General features: G+C 38.2%; 1 protein-coding gene across 2 annotated transcripts in view; it reads left to right on the forward strand.

Annotated features, from left to right (window-relative positions):
• Nucleotides 1–19,147, forward strand: part of TUSC3 (tumor suppressor candidate 3) — a 110,230-nt gene that overhangs the window by 58,763 nt on the left and 32,320 nt on the right. For both annotated transcript variants that reach the window (XM_059685554.1, XM_059685553.1), the window contains exons 5-6: nt 1,910–2,050; nt 2,169–2,258. In XM_059685554.1, the coding sequence (XP_059541537.1) occupies nt 1,910–2,050; nt 2,169–2,258 (231 nt within the window). The remainder of the gene's footprint in view (nt 1–1,909; nt 2,051–2,168; nt 2,259–19,147) is intronic.

Below are 19,147 nucleotides of genomic sequence, written 5' to 3' on the forward strand. Positions count from 1 at the left end.
TTTCCTTTCTTCACTGTATGTTTTTGCCTCCATTATCAAAAAACATTTTTTTGTCCATGTATGTGTGGGTTTATCCAGTTTTGTTCCTTGTTCTGTTTTTCTGCCAAAACTATGCTGTTTTGATTATTGTAGGTTTGTAGTAAAATTTGAGGTCAGGGAGTGTGATACCTCCAGCTGATCTAATTCAGGCTCATCTTGCATCTGCCTACCTCCCCTACCCAGCACTCAGTTAGCCATTTCTCCTAAGAGCCTTGTTTTCTTTTAGTGGTGAATGTTAGTAGAACCAAGACCTATACATACTGTGAAATTATGAGTTCATACCAATTATGTCTACTTATGAAATATAGTCTTGATGTTCATTAAAGCACAATCATGAAAGTGAAAAGACAGCCCACAGAATGGAAGAAAATATTTGCAAATCATTTTTCTTAGATGGGACTTACATCTATTATACAGGGCTCTTACAACTCAGTAACATAAAGATCACTTAAACAGTGGGTAAAGGATCTGAATAAACATTTCTGCAAGGAAAGTATACAAATGTCCAATAAGCACATGAAAAGATGGCTTGTCATCAGGGCACTGCAATTCAAACTCACAATGAGATACCCATTCACCCCCACAAAGGTGGCTAAATCATTGAGATAATAAATGTTGGTAAGTGGAGAATTGGAACCCTCATACACCACTAGTGGGAATGCAAAATAACACAGCCACTTTCGAAAACAGTTTCTCAAACTATTAAACATAGTTACCACATGACCCAGCAATTCCGCTCCTACATATATACCTAAGAGAAATGTAAACATATGCCCACACAAAAAATTGTACAAGAGTGTTTATAGCAGCATTACCCATAATATCTGTCAACTGGTTAATGAATGAATAAAATGTGGTATATGCATACAATGGAGTATTCACCCTTAAATGAAGTATGGGCACATGCTACAAGGGTGAACCTTGAAAACGTTATGCTACGGGAAAGAAACCAATAACAAAAGACCACATACAGTGGGGCCTTGACTTACGAGTGTCCCGACTAACGAGTTTTTCGAGATACGAGCCGTCTCTCGGCCGGTTTTTTGCTTTGAGTTGTGAGCTAAAATTCGGGTTACAAGCCAGCTTCAGATACCCCACCGCTAGTTGGCGCAGTGAATGTCACAGTGAACGCCACATCAGCCCAGCATCACGTGTCTCACTCGTTCACTTTTTGATTTGACATACGAGTAATTTGAGTTACGAGCTCCATCACAGAATGAATTAAACTCGTAAGTCAAGGCCCCACTGTATTATGTGAAAGTCCAGAATAGGTAAATCTATGGTGATAGAAAGTATACTAGTGGTTGCTTAGGGTTAGAGGGGGGAGGGTAAAGGGAATAAACGCTAAAGGGTATGGGACTTCCTGTTGAAATTATTGTAATTTTCTGATTCTGACTTATGGTTGCATATATCAATAAATATGCTAAACTGAATTGTACAGTTTGAGTAGTGAATTGTATGCTATGTGGATTATTTCTCAATAAAACCGTTTTTAAGAAGCCTTTTTCAAAGGTCCCAATTTGAAATAATACAAATATTATGCCCCTATCTCACCTTTACTCTTTGCCAGATGATCCCATGTTCTCTGGATTAATCAGAACAGAATTAATCTGGGTTGACTATGCAAAGGTAGTTTTGCATATGTTTAACTGTAGTTACCTAAAATGAGCAAGACTTTTTACATTGTCATGATGTTTCAAGGTATATATTTTTGATTTGTAAGGAGTGAAAAGAATGTTAGTGCAAGGTCTGAAAGTGAGGTGTCCCCTTTCTAAATTGTTTGTATTGATGATTGGAAGGACTTAGAATGTGGTCAGGAGAAAAAATTGGTTTTTTCCTTTCACATAAAGTTTTCATTGCATTTTTGCAGATTCGAGTCTTCAGACCACCCAACTACTCTGGCACCATCGCTTTGGCCCTGTTAGTGTCGCTTGTTGGTGGTTTGCTCTATTTAAGAAGGAACAACTTGGAGTTCATCTATAACAAGACTGGTTGGGCCATGGTATCTCTGGTATGTTATCACATTGTACTTCCCCCCCTGTATTTTGTAAAATAGCATAAGTTGTATAATATGAACAGAATGAGCCAGATTGTTACATAATGGAAACACATTGCACCCTGTCTTTCAGTGTATAGTCTTTGCAATGACTTCTGGTCAGATGTGGAATCATATCCGTGGACCTCCCTATGCTCATAAGAACCCGCACAATGGACAAGTGGTAGGTGCACTTCCTAAGCATCCATAGTCTGAACTGCAATTCTGTTCATATAGGAACCAGAAATTAGTGTTAGGAAGAAAGGGTTGTATATGTGAATCTGTGTTCTTTCTCTTCTCATTTGCTACCTCTGCCATGTACATGCACATAACATACAATATATATTGGGTTTTCCTTTTTTTAGTGTCAGGACTGCTTTAATTTTGATTAAAAAATTAGCCATGTACCTACATCAAATTTATATGCATAAACTACTTTTTCTACTTATTTTTTATTATCGCCACAGCTGTATAGATGCTCACAAGAGGAAGTAGGATTAGATGTAGGCAAATTGGTGAAAACCTAAAGTGAACTTCAAAGTTCATAAGCATGAAAGTGGTGCGCCAGTGTCCATTTCAATTGATCTGGGTGTTAATGGAGTTCTGTGCTTTGGCATTTGGGCTTAATAGTTGTACTTTGTAATTTTGTTGCCTGTTTTGCATTTTGATGAATCCCTGTCTGCGTTTAACAAGGCATGGCATCTCTCTTTTTTCCTTTTCTTACCAGAGCCTTTTGTGTCCTGCCTCATGCCTTCGTGGCTCTATCAAGCTACTAATAGGGGACACGGGCTGATCAGAGAGTCCGCTGCTGGGCTAAAGCATGAAAAACCTGGGCTCTTTCTGTATAACACCATTAAGTCATGTTTTAGAAACGTAAGATTCACAGCCACTGTTATTTCTTCCACACGTTTAACTTTGGAACCCTGTAGCATTACGTGCAACGTTTCTTCATTTGTAAAATATCAAACTAGATATAGTTTCTGTTCCAAGGCCACATTAAAAGTTACTGCCCTCGTAGATTGGCTGTCTTTCAGGAAGAAGTGAAGGCATGTTTGGGCTGTAAAACTCGCGTTACGCAACCAAGGATGAACCACCCCCCCTCCTTCCCAAGGTGTCACAGCTGTGGGGCAAGTACCCACTATGGGAGCTAATGGGAGGACCAGGGGCACTGCCAAATGCTCTGCCATGCAAAGGTCAGCCCCCAACAAAGGGTCATCAGGCACAAAGTGTCAGAGTGTTAAAGAGGAGAGACCTTGGTTCAGGGCTATAGAGAACCTTAGTATAATTTTGTCATACGTGTTTGGCAGCCAAGGATATTATCTCATCTAGCATATATACCCCAGGATGACTTTATAAAAGTGTTTTTAGATGGAAGTAACCAGTGCTTAGGATCACAATGACCTATATATAGTTTAATGAATGATTGTAGATATTGAATGTCATCAGTAAATATGACTGATATGTAAATAGTTTGGGTGTAATAGTGTTTTTTAATATACCTTAGTAAACATGATTTAATCTGTGCCATTTTACACGCTTAGAAGAGGTTTATGTGAAGAGCAAACTCTTTGCCTTTATTCTGAAGTATTCAGGCAAAGAGAAACAGGGAAAGAAAACAAGGTTGAGTTTCTCCCAAGCTCTGCCTCTTCCAGGTATGTTATTTGGGGGAAGTTTGTCTGTTTTTCTATAAAATGAGTCTAATACTGCTTGTCTTACCTTGCAGTTGTCTGAGATAAAATATGATATTACGTGTATTAGAATTTTTAAAAGTCTTAATTAGGGTTCTTCTCAAAGACAGTGATTCAAAGCACAGTAGTTTATATCAGAGGAGACGGAAACATGGGGTAGAAGAGGAAAACTGGGAAGGCAGTCAAAAAAGTGTCCGTTAGTGTTGGGGGGTCTCCGGGAGCCAGTGCAGGACAAGTGGCGAGAGCAGCTGGGTTATTATATGCCACCTCTTCTCAGCCACTTGCTGAGTGCTCTTTCCCTGGAAGGCATTACTCCCCACACTGGTGGCCTTCAGCCCTGAAAGAAATCCAACAGGCAGTGCCATGCTGGTGGCGGGAGTCAGGCTGAAGGTGTAGGGGCCAGAGAACACACAGGGCACGCACAGACAGTGTACACTCCAACCCTCAGTGATGTGCCAGCTTTATTCTTTTCTAGTTGATTCCAAAGCAAAGGAAAGACATTGTGAAGAACTATACTTCTGAAGTGGTATTTTTCAGGTATCATGCTCAGCTAGAAATAGCAACAAATAGTACTCAAAATGTCTCAGCAGTTGTGGGTAATTTTTTAAGCCAATGTCATATGTCTTGTAAACAATCCTGCAAGGGAAGTGTAAAAACATGTATATATAGTTAAGAGTGTCTGTATCGATCAGAAATGATATTATTCTTATTACACATTGTAACAATTCTTATACAGATGAACACATTATGTATTTCCTTATAGTAGGTTTGTTATTGATGCTCCAGCAACAGGGCCTGTGTTTTGCATTGCATTTTCAAGAAGTGGTATGTATGGCAGTCCCCTGAGCTAGTCACCCCTACTGCCCACTCGCCTCAGAACCAGCAGTATACTCTCAGGGACACGTTGGTCAGAATGGGTAAGAGTTTTTGGTCATGCACTGAATTGATGTATAAAGAACCTGTGTCTTCTCTGGACTAGTGATTCTAGCTTGACTAGTTATGTTTTCTAACTAGACTGAACTACCTAGATGAGACAGGGTGGATAAGACTGTGGGGGATGTTGTTGGGTCTTCATTTAGCTATTTGTTTTTAAAATATTAACATATTCATATGTTAATTGTGGAATAAAACATGTCTAGATGAATCTAAAAATGCTACCAGAGTAAGTTTCACTGTATTGAGCTTAAAATCTAAATGAATACAGAGAAAGAAAAGGAATAGTGGAGGCAGTATGGTGCTGTGCTGATTGAAAGCTTATTTGTTTGTTCTTAATAAGATGCTACGAAATGACACAAGTACTAATGGTCCACTTAACAGCATGAAAGTCATCACAGAAGAAGCCATTACTGGGTAGCTAAAGGGAACCTATACAACTGTATAGTTCTGGGGCACAAAGACATTTTTTTTTGTTGTTAAAAAACCAATCATCTTAAATGAAATGCATTCATTGAGATCAAGCTTATACTTAGGTTATAACTCCCAACATAAGTAAATGCACTTTTTAAGATTTGGCCTTTATCTGCTGCCTAAAGATTGCTGTGAGTTTATCAGATACAATTCAAAACTTTCCACTGCATTGCAGTTCAGTTGTTAATAGAACTAAGAGCTGTGTTCTACGTGTACTGCAAAAGCATTTTATTGCAAAATGGCATGTAGCATACGCTAGAATTTATCATTAAGGAAGCACACTTTCTGTTTCAGGTAGCCTAACAGCCTTATGCTTTCATGCCTCAGGGATTTGCATAAGCTTGCTCTTTGAGGGACATATTTTAGTAACAAGTTGAAAATTATATAGGCTTATTCAAGCTAACTATAATTATTTTTGTATAAAGATATTTACAGGGAAGTTCACTACTTTTATTGTACTCTTCATACCACCAGAAAAGAGGTCAATATATAAAGAAAAAATTTAAACAAAAAATCAGAAACACAATATACTAAAGATATGCAGAAAGCTTATGGTAGATTTCATAAATGATATTCTGCCCTTTGATTTGTTATTTTTTCATCAAATCAGAATTTGTTGAGAGCCCATTAAATTCCAGGCAGTAGCCCGGCCAGTGTGTTCAGTGGTTCAATGTCAGACCTATGAGCCAGAAGGTCACAGTTCGATCCCCAGTTGGGGACGTGCAGGAGGCAGCCGATCAATGATTCTCTCTCTCTCCCTCTTCCTCTCTGAAATCAATAAAAATATCTTTTAAAAAAATTCCAGGCACTACGTTTTCTCTAGTAGTACAGCTACATCATGAAGCTCACAGATATTATATATGGATTTTCCCACATCTCAGTCATTAAAGCCTTCCTTGCTGCTTACTGCATTGCTGGTACTAGAAGCTGGAATTGTTTTAGAATTTTGTTCAATACCATGATCACTTTGTTGCTGTGACTCTGCATTTAACTTCTTTTGCCTTTTTATTCTTTTGATTTTCATAGTTTTTGTCTGCCTACTTGGCCTTTGGTAAAACTCCTTGCCTTGATGGCCACCTAGTTTGACTTCCATCTTCACAGTTAGCTCTATGCACTCTTGATTCTGGCCTCTGACTGATCTTGATTACCAATTTTTGTAGCCAACCCGAACTGCTGCTATCCTTCCTTTCAACTGTTGTTACCTAGGATAGACCACAGGATTTGTATTCTGCCTCCTAGCAAGCATTTCACACAGGACATATATTAAATAAATAATAGCTGAATAGATGAATATATATTTCTTTGCAAATAGGAATTCAAGTTATATTTTCAGCATTTCAAAAACGTTAAGTATATCAGGGGAAAAATTGTTTTTCCCTCCTAAGGTTTGTTTGTACTTTGTAATTAAAATTTTGAAAGCATATACACAGAGGGATTATACAACTACAAAATGAGAATGTGTTTAATATGTCACACTTATTCTCTCTGAGAATCCAGAATAAATGTGATTTCAGAGGAAAAAAACGGAAAACAAAGAGAAGAAAAGAAGAATTGACTCTCCTGCAGAGAAAGGGATAAATTACTTGTTAACTGGTTCATATTGTTCAAACTTTTTCCAATTTTGGAAAGAATAATGTACTACATAGACCCCTGTGGTCCTTAAAACCAAGGAAATTATTCTCATCCTGTCAAGATTAATTTAATTATCTGAACATAATTCATAATAAGCATATTCAGTCTAGTTTTTAAAAAGCATTTTAAAGTTATATTTGCTGCAACTTCAAAATATGACACTGAAAAGTTTGACTCACAGTATTTCTCATTCAATGCACTTTTTTCAAGCATCATAATATTTCAAGTCTAACAATTATGATTTAAATACAATATTCAGAAACTTGATGGAATTAGCATTAAAACTATGACATCAGTGTTCATATTATCTGTTTATATTAAAAGATTAGAAGATTTGAGAAAATTTGTATAAAACTTAAAGATTATATTATATTAAAATATGTTTAGTAAAGTAAGGGGGGTCAAATATATGATGATAGAAGAAGATTTGACTTTGAGTGGTGGGCACACAATGCCAGTCAGCCATGAGCTGGCTTCTGGCTGAGCGGCCCTCCCGCTGGGGAAGCACACTGACCACCAGGAGGCAGCTCCTACATTGAGCATCTGCCCCCTGGTGGTCAGTGCGCATCATAGGAACCAGGCGTTCCGCCATTAGGGTCAATTTGCATATTACCCTTTTATTATATAGGATGTCTGTCACCCTAATAAATTTAATTAAAAAGAAAAAGGTTAAATTAAATGTCATTAAGAAAACATGTTTATGTTTTAGTGTTTCTATATGTTTAAGGAAGTTTTTCCCCCCATAAAGTCTTAAACACTGCATATCTTGTATGTCACATACATTTGTCAAAACAGAATGAGAATGTATTGTGTCTTCTATTTAAAAAATGCCACAGTATAGTTTTGTCATGTTGTAGACCAAATTATGCTTTAGTATAAATGACTTCTAAAATTTCAGAATAATTAATAACCCTTAAGGAAAGAAATGATAGATATGGCTTAGAGAAATTTCTCATTATTTTGCATAAATCATGCTAAATACTTTAAAATAACAGTACATCTATATTTGTCTATTGACATCTGCCTTTCTTTATTTCTCTTTCCCCTATTTCCTCCCTCTCCCCAAATATTTTCAACTTTTGAGGTCGTTTTGGCTAATAGCCTGAAGCATATATTAGAATGGTATGCAGGTAAAATGATGATCAGATTGTTTTATTCTCTGTGAATTTGGCTTTACAGTGAACACATAATACATTTCTTTTGTCATAAGTGATCTTGAAATGCCATTCCTCCTTTCTCTACACTTAAAACCCCTCTTCCTAGTTCAGGTGTCACTTTTTTGATGAAGTAGTTTCTTTATGACCTCGGGTGAACATGAAGTTCTCCTACTTTGAATGGCCATGGTAGGTATTTGCCTTATTTATTCCTTTCAATTTTGCATCATCTTTTTGCATAATCATGTCCACTAATAAAATGAAATGATCTTGACCACAGGATCAGAATATTCCTCAGCTTTATAGCTTCTTTATTATAGATTATTATTGATTTTCTCCAGAGAGGAAGGGAGAGGGACAGAAAGCTAGAAACAATGATGAGAGAGAAACATCGATCAGCTGCCTCCTGCACACTCCCCACTGAGGATGTGCCTGCAACCAAGGTACATGCCCTTGACCAGAATCGAACCCGGGACCCTTGAGTCCACAGGCCGACGCTCTATCCACTGAGCCAAACCGGTCAGGGCATATTATAGCTTCTTTATACTGTAAGACTATATAGACTTGGATAAGGACACATATGTAATACCTTAACCAGTGGTTCTCAACCTTCTGGCCCTTTAAATACAGTTCCTCATGTTGTGACCCAACCATAAAATTATTTTCATTGCTACTTCATAACTGTAATGTTGCTACTGTTATGAATCGTAATGTAAATACCTGACATGCAGGATGGTCTTAGGCGACCCCTATGAAAGGGTTGCGACCCACAGGTTGAGAACTGCTGCCTTAGTCAATATAGAAAAATAAATAAAAATAAAAAATAAAACTTAGGGTAAAAAAAATTTAGATGAAAAGACTATATAGATTTCCAAGTACATGTACTAAAGTTTTTTTTTTAATGTTTTTATTGATTTTTAGAAAGAGAGGAAGGGAAAGGGATAGTGAGATAGAAACATTGATGAGAGAGGAACATCATCAATTGGCTGCCTCTTGCAGACCCCCTACTGATTGAGCCCACAACCTGGGCATGTCCCCTGACTGGGAATCAAACCCGTGGCCTCTTGGTTCATGGGTTGACGCTTAACTACTGAGCATCACTGGCCAGGCCTAAAGTTTAATCTATTTGAAAAGATTTGCACTTATTCAGAGGATATTTCATTTGGACTTACCCCAAACTATGTGTTGAAATACAGAGTTAATATATACCATGGAATGTTCTGAAACAATTTTTAAGTACTACATGCATCTACTAAACTTACACTCTTTTATCCCTGAGTGTAAAAATAGTTTAAAAAAACTGTTGAAATTTATAATATTCTAAAATAAGCCTCATTCTTAAAATTAATTGTGTAATAGATGTACTAACAAAGCTGCCATTAATAATGCAAAACAGCTGTAATTATCTCCCAAGGAAGCAATTCCTTATGAAAAGCAACCATTTATTTCTGCCAAGAAATAAAATTATTGTATCCTACATCACATTTTGCAGGAATCAGTCAAAAGCCCTGAAAGTTAGGTAACATTACAGTTTTCTTTCATTGAAAGGATGAAAATAATGTTTTAGTAATAAAGGAAACATTATGGAATAAGTCATCACTAACTATATATTGTGTTTGAAATTTGATTTGCAGTTTATGTACTTATTAAGTCTTCAAGTTACAGGTTCAGATTCCAAATGTAAATTATAAATCTTCAGGAACGCTTTGCCCATTCTATGAGGTTACATCACACCACTGTACATACCTGTCTGGGTCAGTTTAATTGGATATGCACACTAATACCTACAACTTATTCTTATACACTCAATTACATGGGATCAACAATGGTACATGCTTTAAAAAACTTCACAGTATCTGGAATGTGAAAGAGTGTGAAAGACAGAGCAATACCACTCTCTATTGTCTTCCAGGAGCCCTGGCTATTACAGTCATACAAACTCTCGTAAGCCTTAGATGTAAAGAAGAAATATCTGTATTATTATTGTTTGAAAGTAATATGTCTTTAAAAAGCTTGTGCTGTTAGGTGATTATAGTATCTGACTGTATATTTTGATACTAAAGGTATTTCTCCTGTGCCACTCCTCATTTTTATGTAAAAATGAAGTGTTTTCCATCCCTTTCATTGAAATGTCTTCACGGTGTTCTTGTATTGTTTCATTTTCGGTTTTGATCACTAGAACGCATTATTTTTCTCCAGTTTGCTTATTAGTTAATATATTAAGTTCTGAAAACATGGATCATCTTCAACATATTTTAAACTACCCAGTTTATTAAAATAATAACCTGTAATTTACCTGTAATAACCTTTTAAGTTGTGATTTAGATTTCATTACTGATTAAGATATCACTGAAGGTATTCTCATTTTATAGAAAATTTTTTACTTTGCATTTTTCTCCTAGCATTTCTTTCATTCTAGAAACTTTCAAATCGTTATGCCTCTCTTTCTCTCTTTCTCTTTCTCCTATTTTATTAATGCTAGTAAATGCCAGTCAACCTGGATTTAAGTGTTCAGCTATCTGTAATTAAAATCTGGTATTAATAAGGGTAGAGTGGTCTGAGATAACTAATGTGAGTTTTGAAATTGCTATATTTGCAAAAAATGGTGACATGAGAGAACGCAGCCTCCCTGGCCCCCACAATGATCAGCGATTGGATAGATAGCTATCCACAGATATAAACAGCTCTGGGAGACCTACTGAGTCCACTTAGGAAGTTTTAGCAACACAGTGGAACAAAAAACCAAACCTGAGAGGAGTTGCACAAAAAGAGAAGGAATTTGGCTTCATTTTGCCTATGTTATCCCATCGCATTGTGGGTATTGCCCAGCCCTGGAAGAGCTCCCAGCTGGAAAGAATTCCCCTGTCCAGCATTTCGAGGAACCTTGTGACAGGTGCTTCCATTTCCCTCCACCGAGACCAACAAAGCTGAGCTGTCCGGAGCCAGCCAGGATCAAGAAAGAAAAGCGGGACTGTTATTAAACACAGTGGGAGTGATTGATTTTTATAGAGATCAGCTCTGGGGAAAACACATCCGGTTTCATCACTGTGGAAGCCAACAGCCGGCACAGGGATCCATGGACCCCTTGCACATTTTGCCAGCTTTCACCCCGTAGGTATTTTCATGAGCTGATGCCAGCTGCCTAAGTTCCTCCCACTCCACTGAAGCCTGGGACTGCACCTGCAGCCACCCCTGGCCTCTGGTGCTGCACATGGGTCAGACACCAACCGCCTAAGTCTGTCCCACCCTCAGAGGGGCCCAGGAGCAATTCTGGCTGCCAGTTTGGGGTGCTGCAGTGCACGGTGCAAGCCCGGACACGCTGTGGCCTGAGCTGAAGACACATAATCCCCCCCCCCCCCCACCTAGTGGTACCACATATCCCACACCTGGTGCCCTGGACCACTAGACTCCAGTGACAGCAGACTCCATGTGCACCCGCCCACAGGTGAAAAACTTTCCTTACCAAAGTCAGCCCATGAAATCGGGAAGAGGTGACTGCTTCTTAAGTGCTGACACACCTACACATCTCTACAGCAATCACACAGACTCAGAAACATGACACCACCAAAGGAATACAGGAAACCTGCTGTAACTGGCCCCAAGGGAATGGAGAACCAGGTATTGCCCCACAACAAAACCATTTTTTTATTGTTCTGAAAAGAATTCAGAACTGAAGAATAAGATACACTGAACTACAGAATCTTATAGAGAACTTTCACAGCAGACTTGACTATACAGAAAAATCAGTGAGCTACAAACATTAAACGAAATTACCCAATCAGAGGAACAAAATAAAAATAGAATAAAAAGGAAGGAAGAAATCCTGCAAAACCTATGGATCACCATCAAAAGAAATAATGTATAGATCATTGGAGCCTCAGAAGGAGAAGAGAGGAATAGAGGAGGTAGAAAGTTTATATAAGCAAATACTGAAAACTTCCTAAACATGGGAGATATGTGGATATCCAGGTTCTGAAGCTAGTAGGTAACCCCAGAATTTCAATAAGAAAGATCATTTTTAAGACATGTAATAATAAAATGTCTAAAACGAAAGACAGAGGATTTTAAAAGCAACAACAACAAAGTCTCACAAGGTAATCCCCGGCAGGCTATCAGCAAATGTGTGAGCAAAGACCCTGCAGGCCAAGAAGGAGGGAGGATGTATTCACGTGCAGAAAAGAAATGCCCAGGAAGGCTGCTTAACCACCACAGTTGTCCTTTGAAATGGGAGGGAGAGAGAGACTCCTTAGTAAATAGCTGAGTATGTAGAGTAGTGCGGCCACTATGGAAAACAATATGGAGGTTCCTGAAAAGATTAAAGATAGAACCATGTGATGCAAATACCTTAATTCTGTGTCTATATCCAAAAGAATTGAAAACAGAATCTCACCCCGCCCCCATGTTCATTGCACTGTTATTCACAATAGCCTAGAAATAGAAACAAACTCCTGCCTCTCAATGAATAAGTGATTTCATATATAGATATATATCAGTATTGCTAATCCATGGAAAGAAAGAAATCCTGCCATTTTGGAAACTTAAATGAACCTTGAGGGCATTGTGCTTAGTTAAGTAAGCCAGACAAAGACAAATAGATTGTGATAGTATGCTACAACATATATGTCGGATTAAAAAGGAACAAAGTTACAGAAACAGAGTAGAGTGATGGTTATCAGAGGTTGTGGGTAGGGAAAATGGGAAGATATTGGTCAAAGGGTAATGACTTCCAGATATAAGATCTATAAGTTATATGCTGGAAAGTTTATAAGAGTAGATCTTAAATGTACTTAACTGCAAAAAAAAGAACTGGTAATTATGTGACTGGATGGTGGTAATTAACACTGGACTATAGTGTTAATCAGTTTTCAATATATGTTTATCAAATCAATAGGTTGTACATATTAAACTTATACAATGTTATATATCAATCATATCTCAATAAAGCTGGAAAAATACACAAACACTTTATTAAAAAGTGCTACTTGCTCCAGAAAACAGCCTAAATGCAGAATGAAGTTTACTGCTTTGTTAATTATGGTTGGATTTCCTAATGAATTTTAGATCTTGATAGTGCATGCCATTTTTCCTTCCATAAGAGTTTGGACAAGAGGGACACGCCACTGAAATACTTTGTGGTTTATTAGAGTTAGTGCAGGTCACAAAGAGAACAGCCTTTCTATTAGGTCATAACGAAGGCTCTGGAAGAAGCTAATTTAATGTTAAGTAAAAAGCACTTAGAGTTGTAATAGAACTTTAAAATATTTTTGACCAAATGGCTGTCCTTACAACAAATGTCATAGAAGCAAGGGGATAATGAAAGACATGCAGCCGACGGTGGACTGATCCATAGAGCCCACATTGTGAATGCAGTCTCCCTTAGTGTCGGAGCGCATGACTCGCAAAGGCCTGGTTCTGCTACCTGACAGTAGCTCCCTTGTCCATAGTTCTCTGTGGCCCTCTGGGAGATTCTTCATTTTCTCGTGATTCCTTGTGAGCACATCTGAAAAATTGGTGTAGAAGTGTATGCTGTCTTTCAGGCCTGAGCAGCTTCCTACGTCCACTTTCTGTCTGCAGATGATTGACAGTTCAAGGATCGACTTAAGCCTAGATCAGTGGCAGTCTTTTTCAGTCCAGAGTGGTGATTATTAATGCCAATAAAATTCTCAGAAAACTTTGTACCTACTTGATTCCAATCAGCCCATTGTGCTAGCAATCCCACCCACAGTTCTTTGTAAAACATGGTATTAGGGCAGCTATATTTTTTAACTTTCCCATCCACAGATCTCTAAATTTTGACTTTCACCAAGAAGGTGAAAGACCTGTATACTAAAAATTGTAAACACTGATAAAAAAAGTTGTGAAAGATGTAAATAAATGGAAAGATATTGTGTGTTTAAAAAAAAGTTAAACAACAAAAACCCATATAAAACATCTTGCTAGCTCATTCTTTATAAGCAGGATTAGGGTCAACATTAAGGATATTCTAACATTGCAATCTACTTACGGCATATATTTGAATGTAAGCTATTATTAGTTGTAGAGATTGCGTATACCTGTCCTAAACAGCAGTCAGCCTCACCGATGAGATACAGTTTTCCAAATCCAAATAATCTGAGTATAGGAAGCCAGAGGCACTGACTCAGAAAAAATGAAGTTCATCATGCTACGCCACCAACAGTATTTACATTTCAAATCAGTTCTGTTCAATTCAGTGAATAACGGCTGTGCACCTTTCACTCTGCGTTGCGCTGGCATTATGCCAATATTCTGGGCTTAATTCTTGCATCCATGAATTTCATACTTTAGTAGAGATATAAATATACAGTTCACTTCTTATCAGCATAACAAGAGCTGTAATCATGATAAAAAAAACACACAAGTATGTGAGCACAGAGTAAGGAGGATTGAAAGACTGTTTTTCTCAGGGTGAGTTTGTAGGAAAACGAATAGTCTACCACTTAAAGGACAAGTGGAAAGTATATTCAAGATAGAGAGGACAGGTTGGAGAGAAAGTCATTTAACGTGACTCATGCCTGTGGGTGTTGAATTGAGGCCATGAAGAAGACTTGGTGCTGGATTATGAAGGGCCTTGAAGCCCTTTTGGAAATTTTCTCTCAATCATATGAGTAGGAAATTGTGGGATCATATGGAAAAGAGTGACCTGAGAGAATGTTTGCCTAAAAGTGTTTTTTTTGTTTTTGTTTTTTTGGTTTTTTTTCCCTTGTAATGGTCCTTTGGCCAGAAAGAGCAGGCCTTTGTTGGAGTTTTTTAAAAATCTGTTCCCATTGATGTTTGTGGCATACTGGCTTCTCCAATATCATCCAGTCCAGGACATATGAAGTGCAAAAAAAATGCAGAGAATCATTGTTCCTTGGTTCCTAAGATGCCCAACTTGTGTGCTTTCTCTCTACCTTACAGAATCTCATGTTTGTTTTATGTGTAACATCCAGGGTTTGGGCAGTGCTTAACATCTGTTCAGAGTCAGAAGTCTTAAATTGACTTTTAACCAAGGCGGGGGGCGGGGGCTGGGTGGACATGGGCAAAGGGGGGGAGGTGATGAGAGACATCTGCAATAGTGTCAACAGTAAAAAATTTAAATTGAAAATTTTTCTGGAAGTAAAATGTACAAACAGTGTAATATTTGTATCCCCCTGGGGGTTTCTTTAGGCCCTTTTCCATTTACATTCCTCTCCATCAAGGTAGCCACTAGATTTCTGTCATCATAGGTTAATTTTCCTGTGTTTGAAAAGGGAATGATAGTATGTGTCTGGATACCTTTACCTAACAGTGTTTTTGAGATTGAAGATGATTTGTAAAATGTGAATATATGTTTTACTACTGAAAATTTTAAGCCAGAGAACAGTATATTACAAGTAATGTTTTAGGAAGGAAGTTAATGTTGCAGTAGGTAAGTAGGTGTTTGGGGGGTAGAGGGGGTAGACAGTGGTTCAGTGCAGATGTTGGTGCGTGGAGATGCTGAACTCTCCTGTGTCACCAGGCAACCTGTTAGTCAAGCAAAGCTAAATGCACTAGAATTCACTGCAGGAGGAAAGGCTTTGCAGTTTCTCAGAAGGAGGAAAAAGAAGGAGGTGGCTATTTATAGGCTCTTGGGATCTGGACTTAAATGGTTTAAAGGTGGGCTTTTCAAGACAGGCAGTTAGATATATTTATCAGAATAGCTTAGGATTCCTGGACATGGTGAGGCAAGAATCTTAAAGTAAGCTGTTTGTTGCAGGTGTGTGGACTGTCTCTGATAAATTGATCTGTAAGAATTTCTGGAAGCAAACAGTAAGGTTATTTTATTTTTTTTTTCTTTACAATCTTATCTTTACCAAGCGAAGATTTCTTTGAAGAAACTATTAAGTCATGTTGACACAGATGGTCTCAGTTCTCAGAGATAAGTTAAAAGGTTGTTGATGAATTTCAAGTTATTAAGGCTGCGACCGAGGTAATAGCAATGGGGTGAGAATGAAAGAGCCATTATATAAGGAAACAACACTGTGTGTGGAGTGAAAAAAAAGAGGTTCTGTTTTCAGGTCCAGATGGGGCTCATTTTTGAACTTTGGCATTTATTCTTTAGAGACTTTTCATAGATCTTCTAGTTGGAGGAGACTCTAGAACAGCCGTGGGCAAACTACGGCCTGCGAGCCGGATCCGGCCCGTTTGAAATGAATAAAACTAAAAAAAAAAAAGACCGTACCCTTTTATGTAATGATGTTTACTTTGAATTTGTATTAGTTCACACAAACACTCCATCCATGCTTTTGTTCCGGCCCTCCGGTCCAGTTTAAAAACCCATTGTGGCCCTTGAGTCAAAAAGTTTGCCCACCCTTGCTCTAGAAGTTATCAAAGCCAGAATCCTCTAGTTGAGTTAGAAACCCTTTTACAACATCCACAGTAAATAATAGTTGTTGAGCCTCTTATTAAACAATTTAGATGAGAACTGTTTTCCTAATGAGCCAGCTAGTTTTAGCTTTATTTATAGGGAAGATGTTTCTTGTATTGAGTTGAAAACTGTTCCTTGGAAATGCATAATGCTAGTAATCTCCCCCTCCCCCCCAGTCTCCTACAGTGATGCCTTCTAAGAGCCACAGGTCAGCTGCACAAACATTTGAGGCTGGTTATCATTCTGGACTCTTTTCTAGGCAACCTATTTCCAGTTCCTTCACCTGCTGTCACAGGCAGATCTGTAACTCCCCCAGCCTGGTCACTGTTCTCTGTCCTGCTCTGCAGTGAGTCAGCGTCCCCCGGTGTAACTGCTCTTGCTCAAGTTTGCATACTGCCCTCCAGATGTGTTCTGAACAGGGAGGGGCAGAAGTATGACCTTTATTTCTAGGTAATTTATATTGCTCAAATAAACAAATAAATAACAGTAACACAGACAAAGGTAACTTTCTCTTAGCTTTTTCCAGTAGCTACATCAGACTGTTAAACCTGAGGTTCATTTGGTTTCAGCATTACTAGTCCCACTTGAAAATGACAGGCAACTGTGGTCCACAGAGGGGAGTTAAAACCACCAGAATTATGTGCACATGTCTTGGAACTGTATTGTCCAAGAATTGTCATTCTATTGTAGCTTAGAAATGAACACCTGCTCTCTGTTTCAAAGCTGTCCTTTCTGAAAGTGAATGGGGGAAGAGAGTATTTGTCATGTGTTCCCACAAGTAAAAACCACAATTCAAGTTAACACAGAAAAGCTAGTGGTATTTCTGAAGTAATCCCTCCTCAAAGAGTTAGTGGTTTCCAAAACAAGATTAGAAAAATATTGCCGGCGGAAGCTCAGATAACAGAGAGCTTTTGGATTTCCTATTTTCTGAAATAAGCCCGTGTCCTTGGGTAGTTAGCACTTAGGCAGGGAGAGGTCAGGACACTTAGCTCTACAAGGCCTTTCTAGAAGCTGAAACAGCTACGCAAAGGAGGCCGCACAGAGGCCATCTTGTTACTGTTTAATTTAGACCCTGGGCCAGGGAAGACCTGCTGAGATTCTTGCCTGTTGATTCTCCACTTTTAGAAATCTGGATGAACATAATGTTTGCTAAATAGGATTTGATTACCTAACAATAATACTGTATGTGTTAATTAACATACACACTGAATAAAATCTTTATGTAACCAAGTTTTATAATAGGATAGAGCTACCAAACTACTTTTAAAATGACTCTTGCTTACGTATTGACAGCTTGTTGTGATAAAACTTTCTCAGCAGACTGCATTCTGTCCCTGAGGTGACTATGTTATGGATGAGAAGAGGGCCCTCCTGCATCTCCTTAGTACTCTCCCGCCAGTGGGGATGGCAGGTGGGGCTGTTCCGTTAGCACATTTCTTAGACACAGAATTAGTTTTATGGTGTCATCTATTGCCTCACGCTCAAAGCCTTATTTATAATCAGGTAAAATTCCGTATTCCCCTTCCTGCTCATAAAGCTTGAATCTTTGTGCTGTGACTCAACAGAGATCAAATTCAAGGCATCCATTTTCCACTACTTGTTTTCTTATATGTTGTAAATTCAGATATTTAGATGCTAGTTAAATACAGTTTTGTAAGATACTCATATTGTGCCTGGTTGAATCTCTCTCAGATTTCAACAGAGTCTAAGAGAAACAGTTTCGTTTTGTACGTAATTGAACTAGATTGTAATCTAGAGACAGTCACTGTACCTTTTATTGTCTCAGTACCCTGATCTAGCATAGTGCTCCTTTGAATAATGAATGGCTATTAAGGCATATATTTATGCTATCTTTATGTATCTGGTGCTTATTTTCATTTTAGAGCCTAGAACTATTCTTTGTATTTATTTTAAAATAGTTTATTGATTTTTAAGAGAGAGAAACTGATGTGAGAGCACAGCATAGATTGGCTGCCTCCTGCCCACCACCTACCCGGGATCGAGCCCACAACCAGGGCATGTGCTCTTGACTGGGAATCGAATCAGCAACCTCCTGGTGCATGGGACAGTGTCCACCCTACTGAGCCACACTGGCCAGGGCTCTTTGTATTTATTTTTACCAATAGGAAGCAATGAAAAGAAGAAAATATTATCTCTCTTAACAATATTCTATTTGAAGTGCTTCCCCAGGAAATAGAACAAAGATTTTCTATAATGTATAATCTAACAAAGTCATTCAATTAGGTATTAAAATAGTAATTCTTAAGCTAATTAAGAAAGTACCCTTCAGTTCAAACTTTCCTTATGATTTTGCACTCATCAAACAGATGTCAAAGTCATAATGTGAATACTTAAAAAGCATTTGAAATGTCAATAGAAGAAACCTTTATCCTAAAATAATGTTTGCAAGAGTGGAAAAAGATAACACTATTATCAGTGTTTTTATAGTTTAGCCAACTTATATTAAAATGTGGTCTGTAATACAAGATAGATACTAATACAAAGATAAATATTTCATAACTTGATAATCAAATAATAATTATGCAGACTTCCAGTAAAGATAGTAGAGTAAGTAAATGCTGTGCTTGCCTCCTCCCACAACCACATCAAACTTTCAACCGAATTATGGAACACTATCATGGAGTCTAGCTGAAGAGATATAAAAAACGCACGACACTGGGAGGGGCACGGATGGAAAGAGGCTGGCCCCACACCCACGTGTGGCAATTAAGAATCTGGAAAGAGCCGAAACCGGTTTGGCTCAGTGGATAGAGCGTCGGCCTGCGGACTGAAGGGTCCCGGGTTC

The sequence above is a fragment of the Myotis daubentonii genome, chromosome 2, assembly GCF_963259705.1.
Source record: "Myotis daubentonii chromosome 2, mMyoDau2.1, whole genome shotgun sequence".
NCBI lineage: Eukaryota > Metazoa > Chordata > Mammalia > Chiroptera > Vespertilionidae > Myotis > Myotis daubentonii.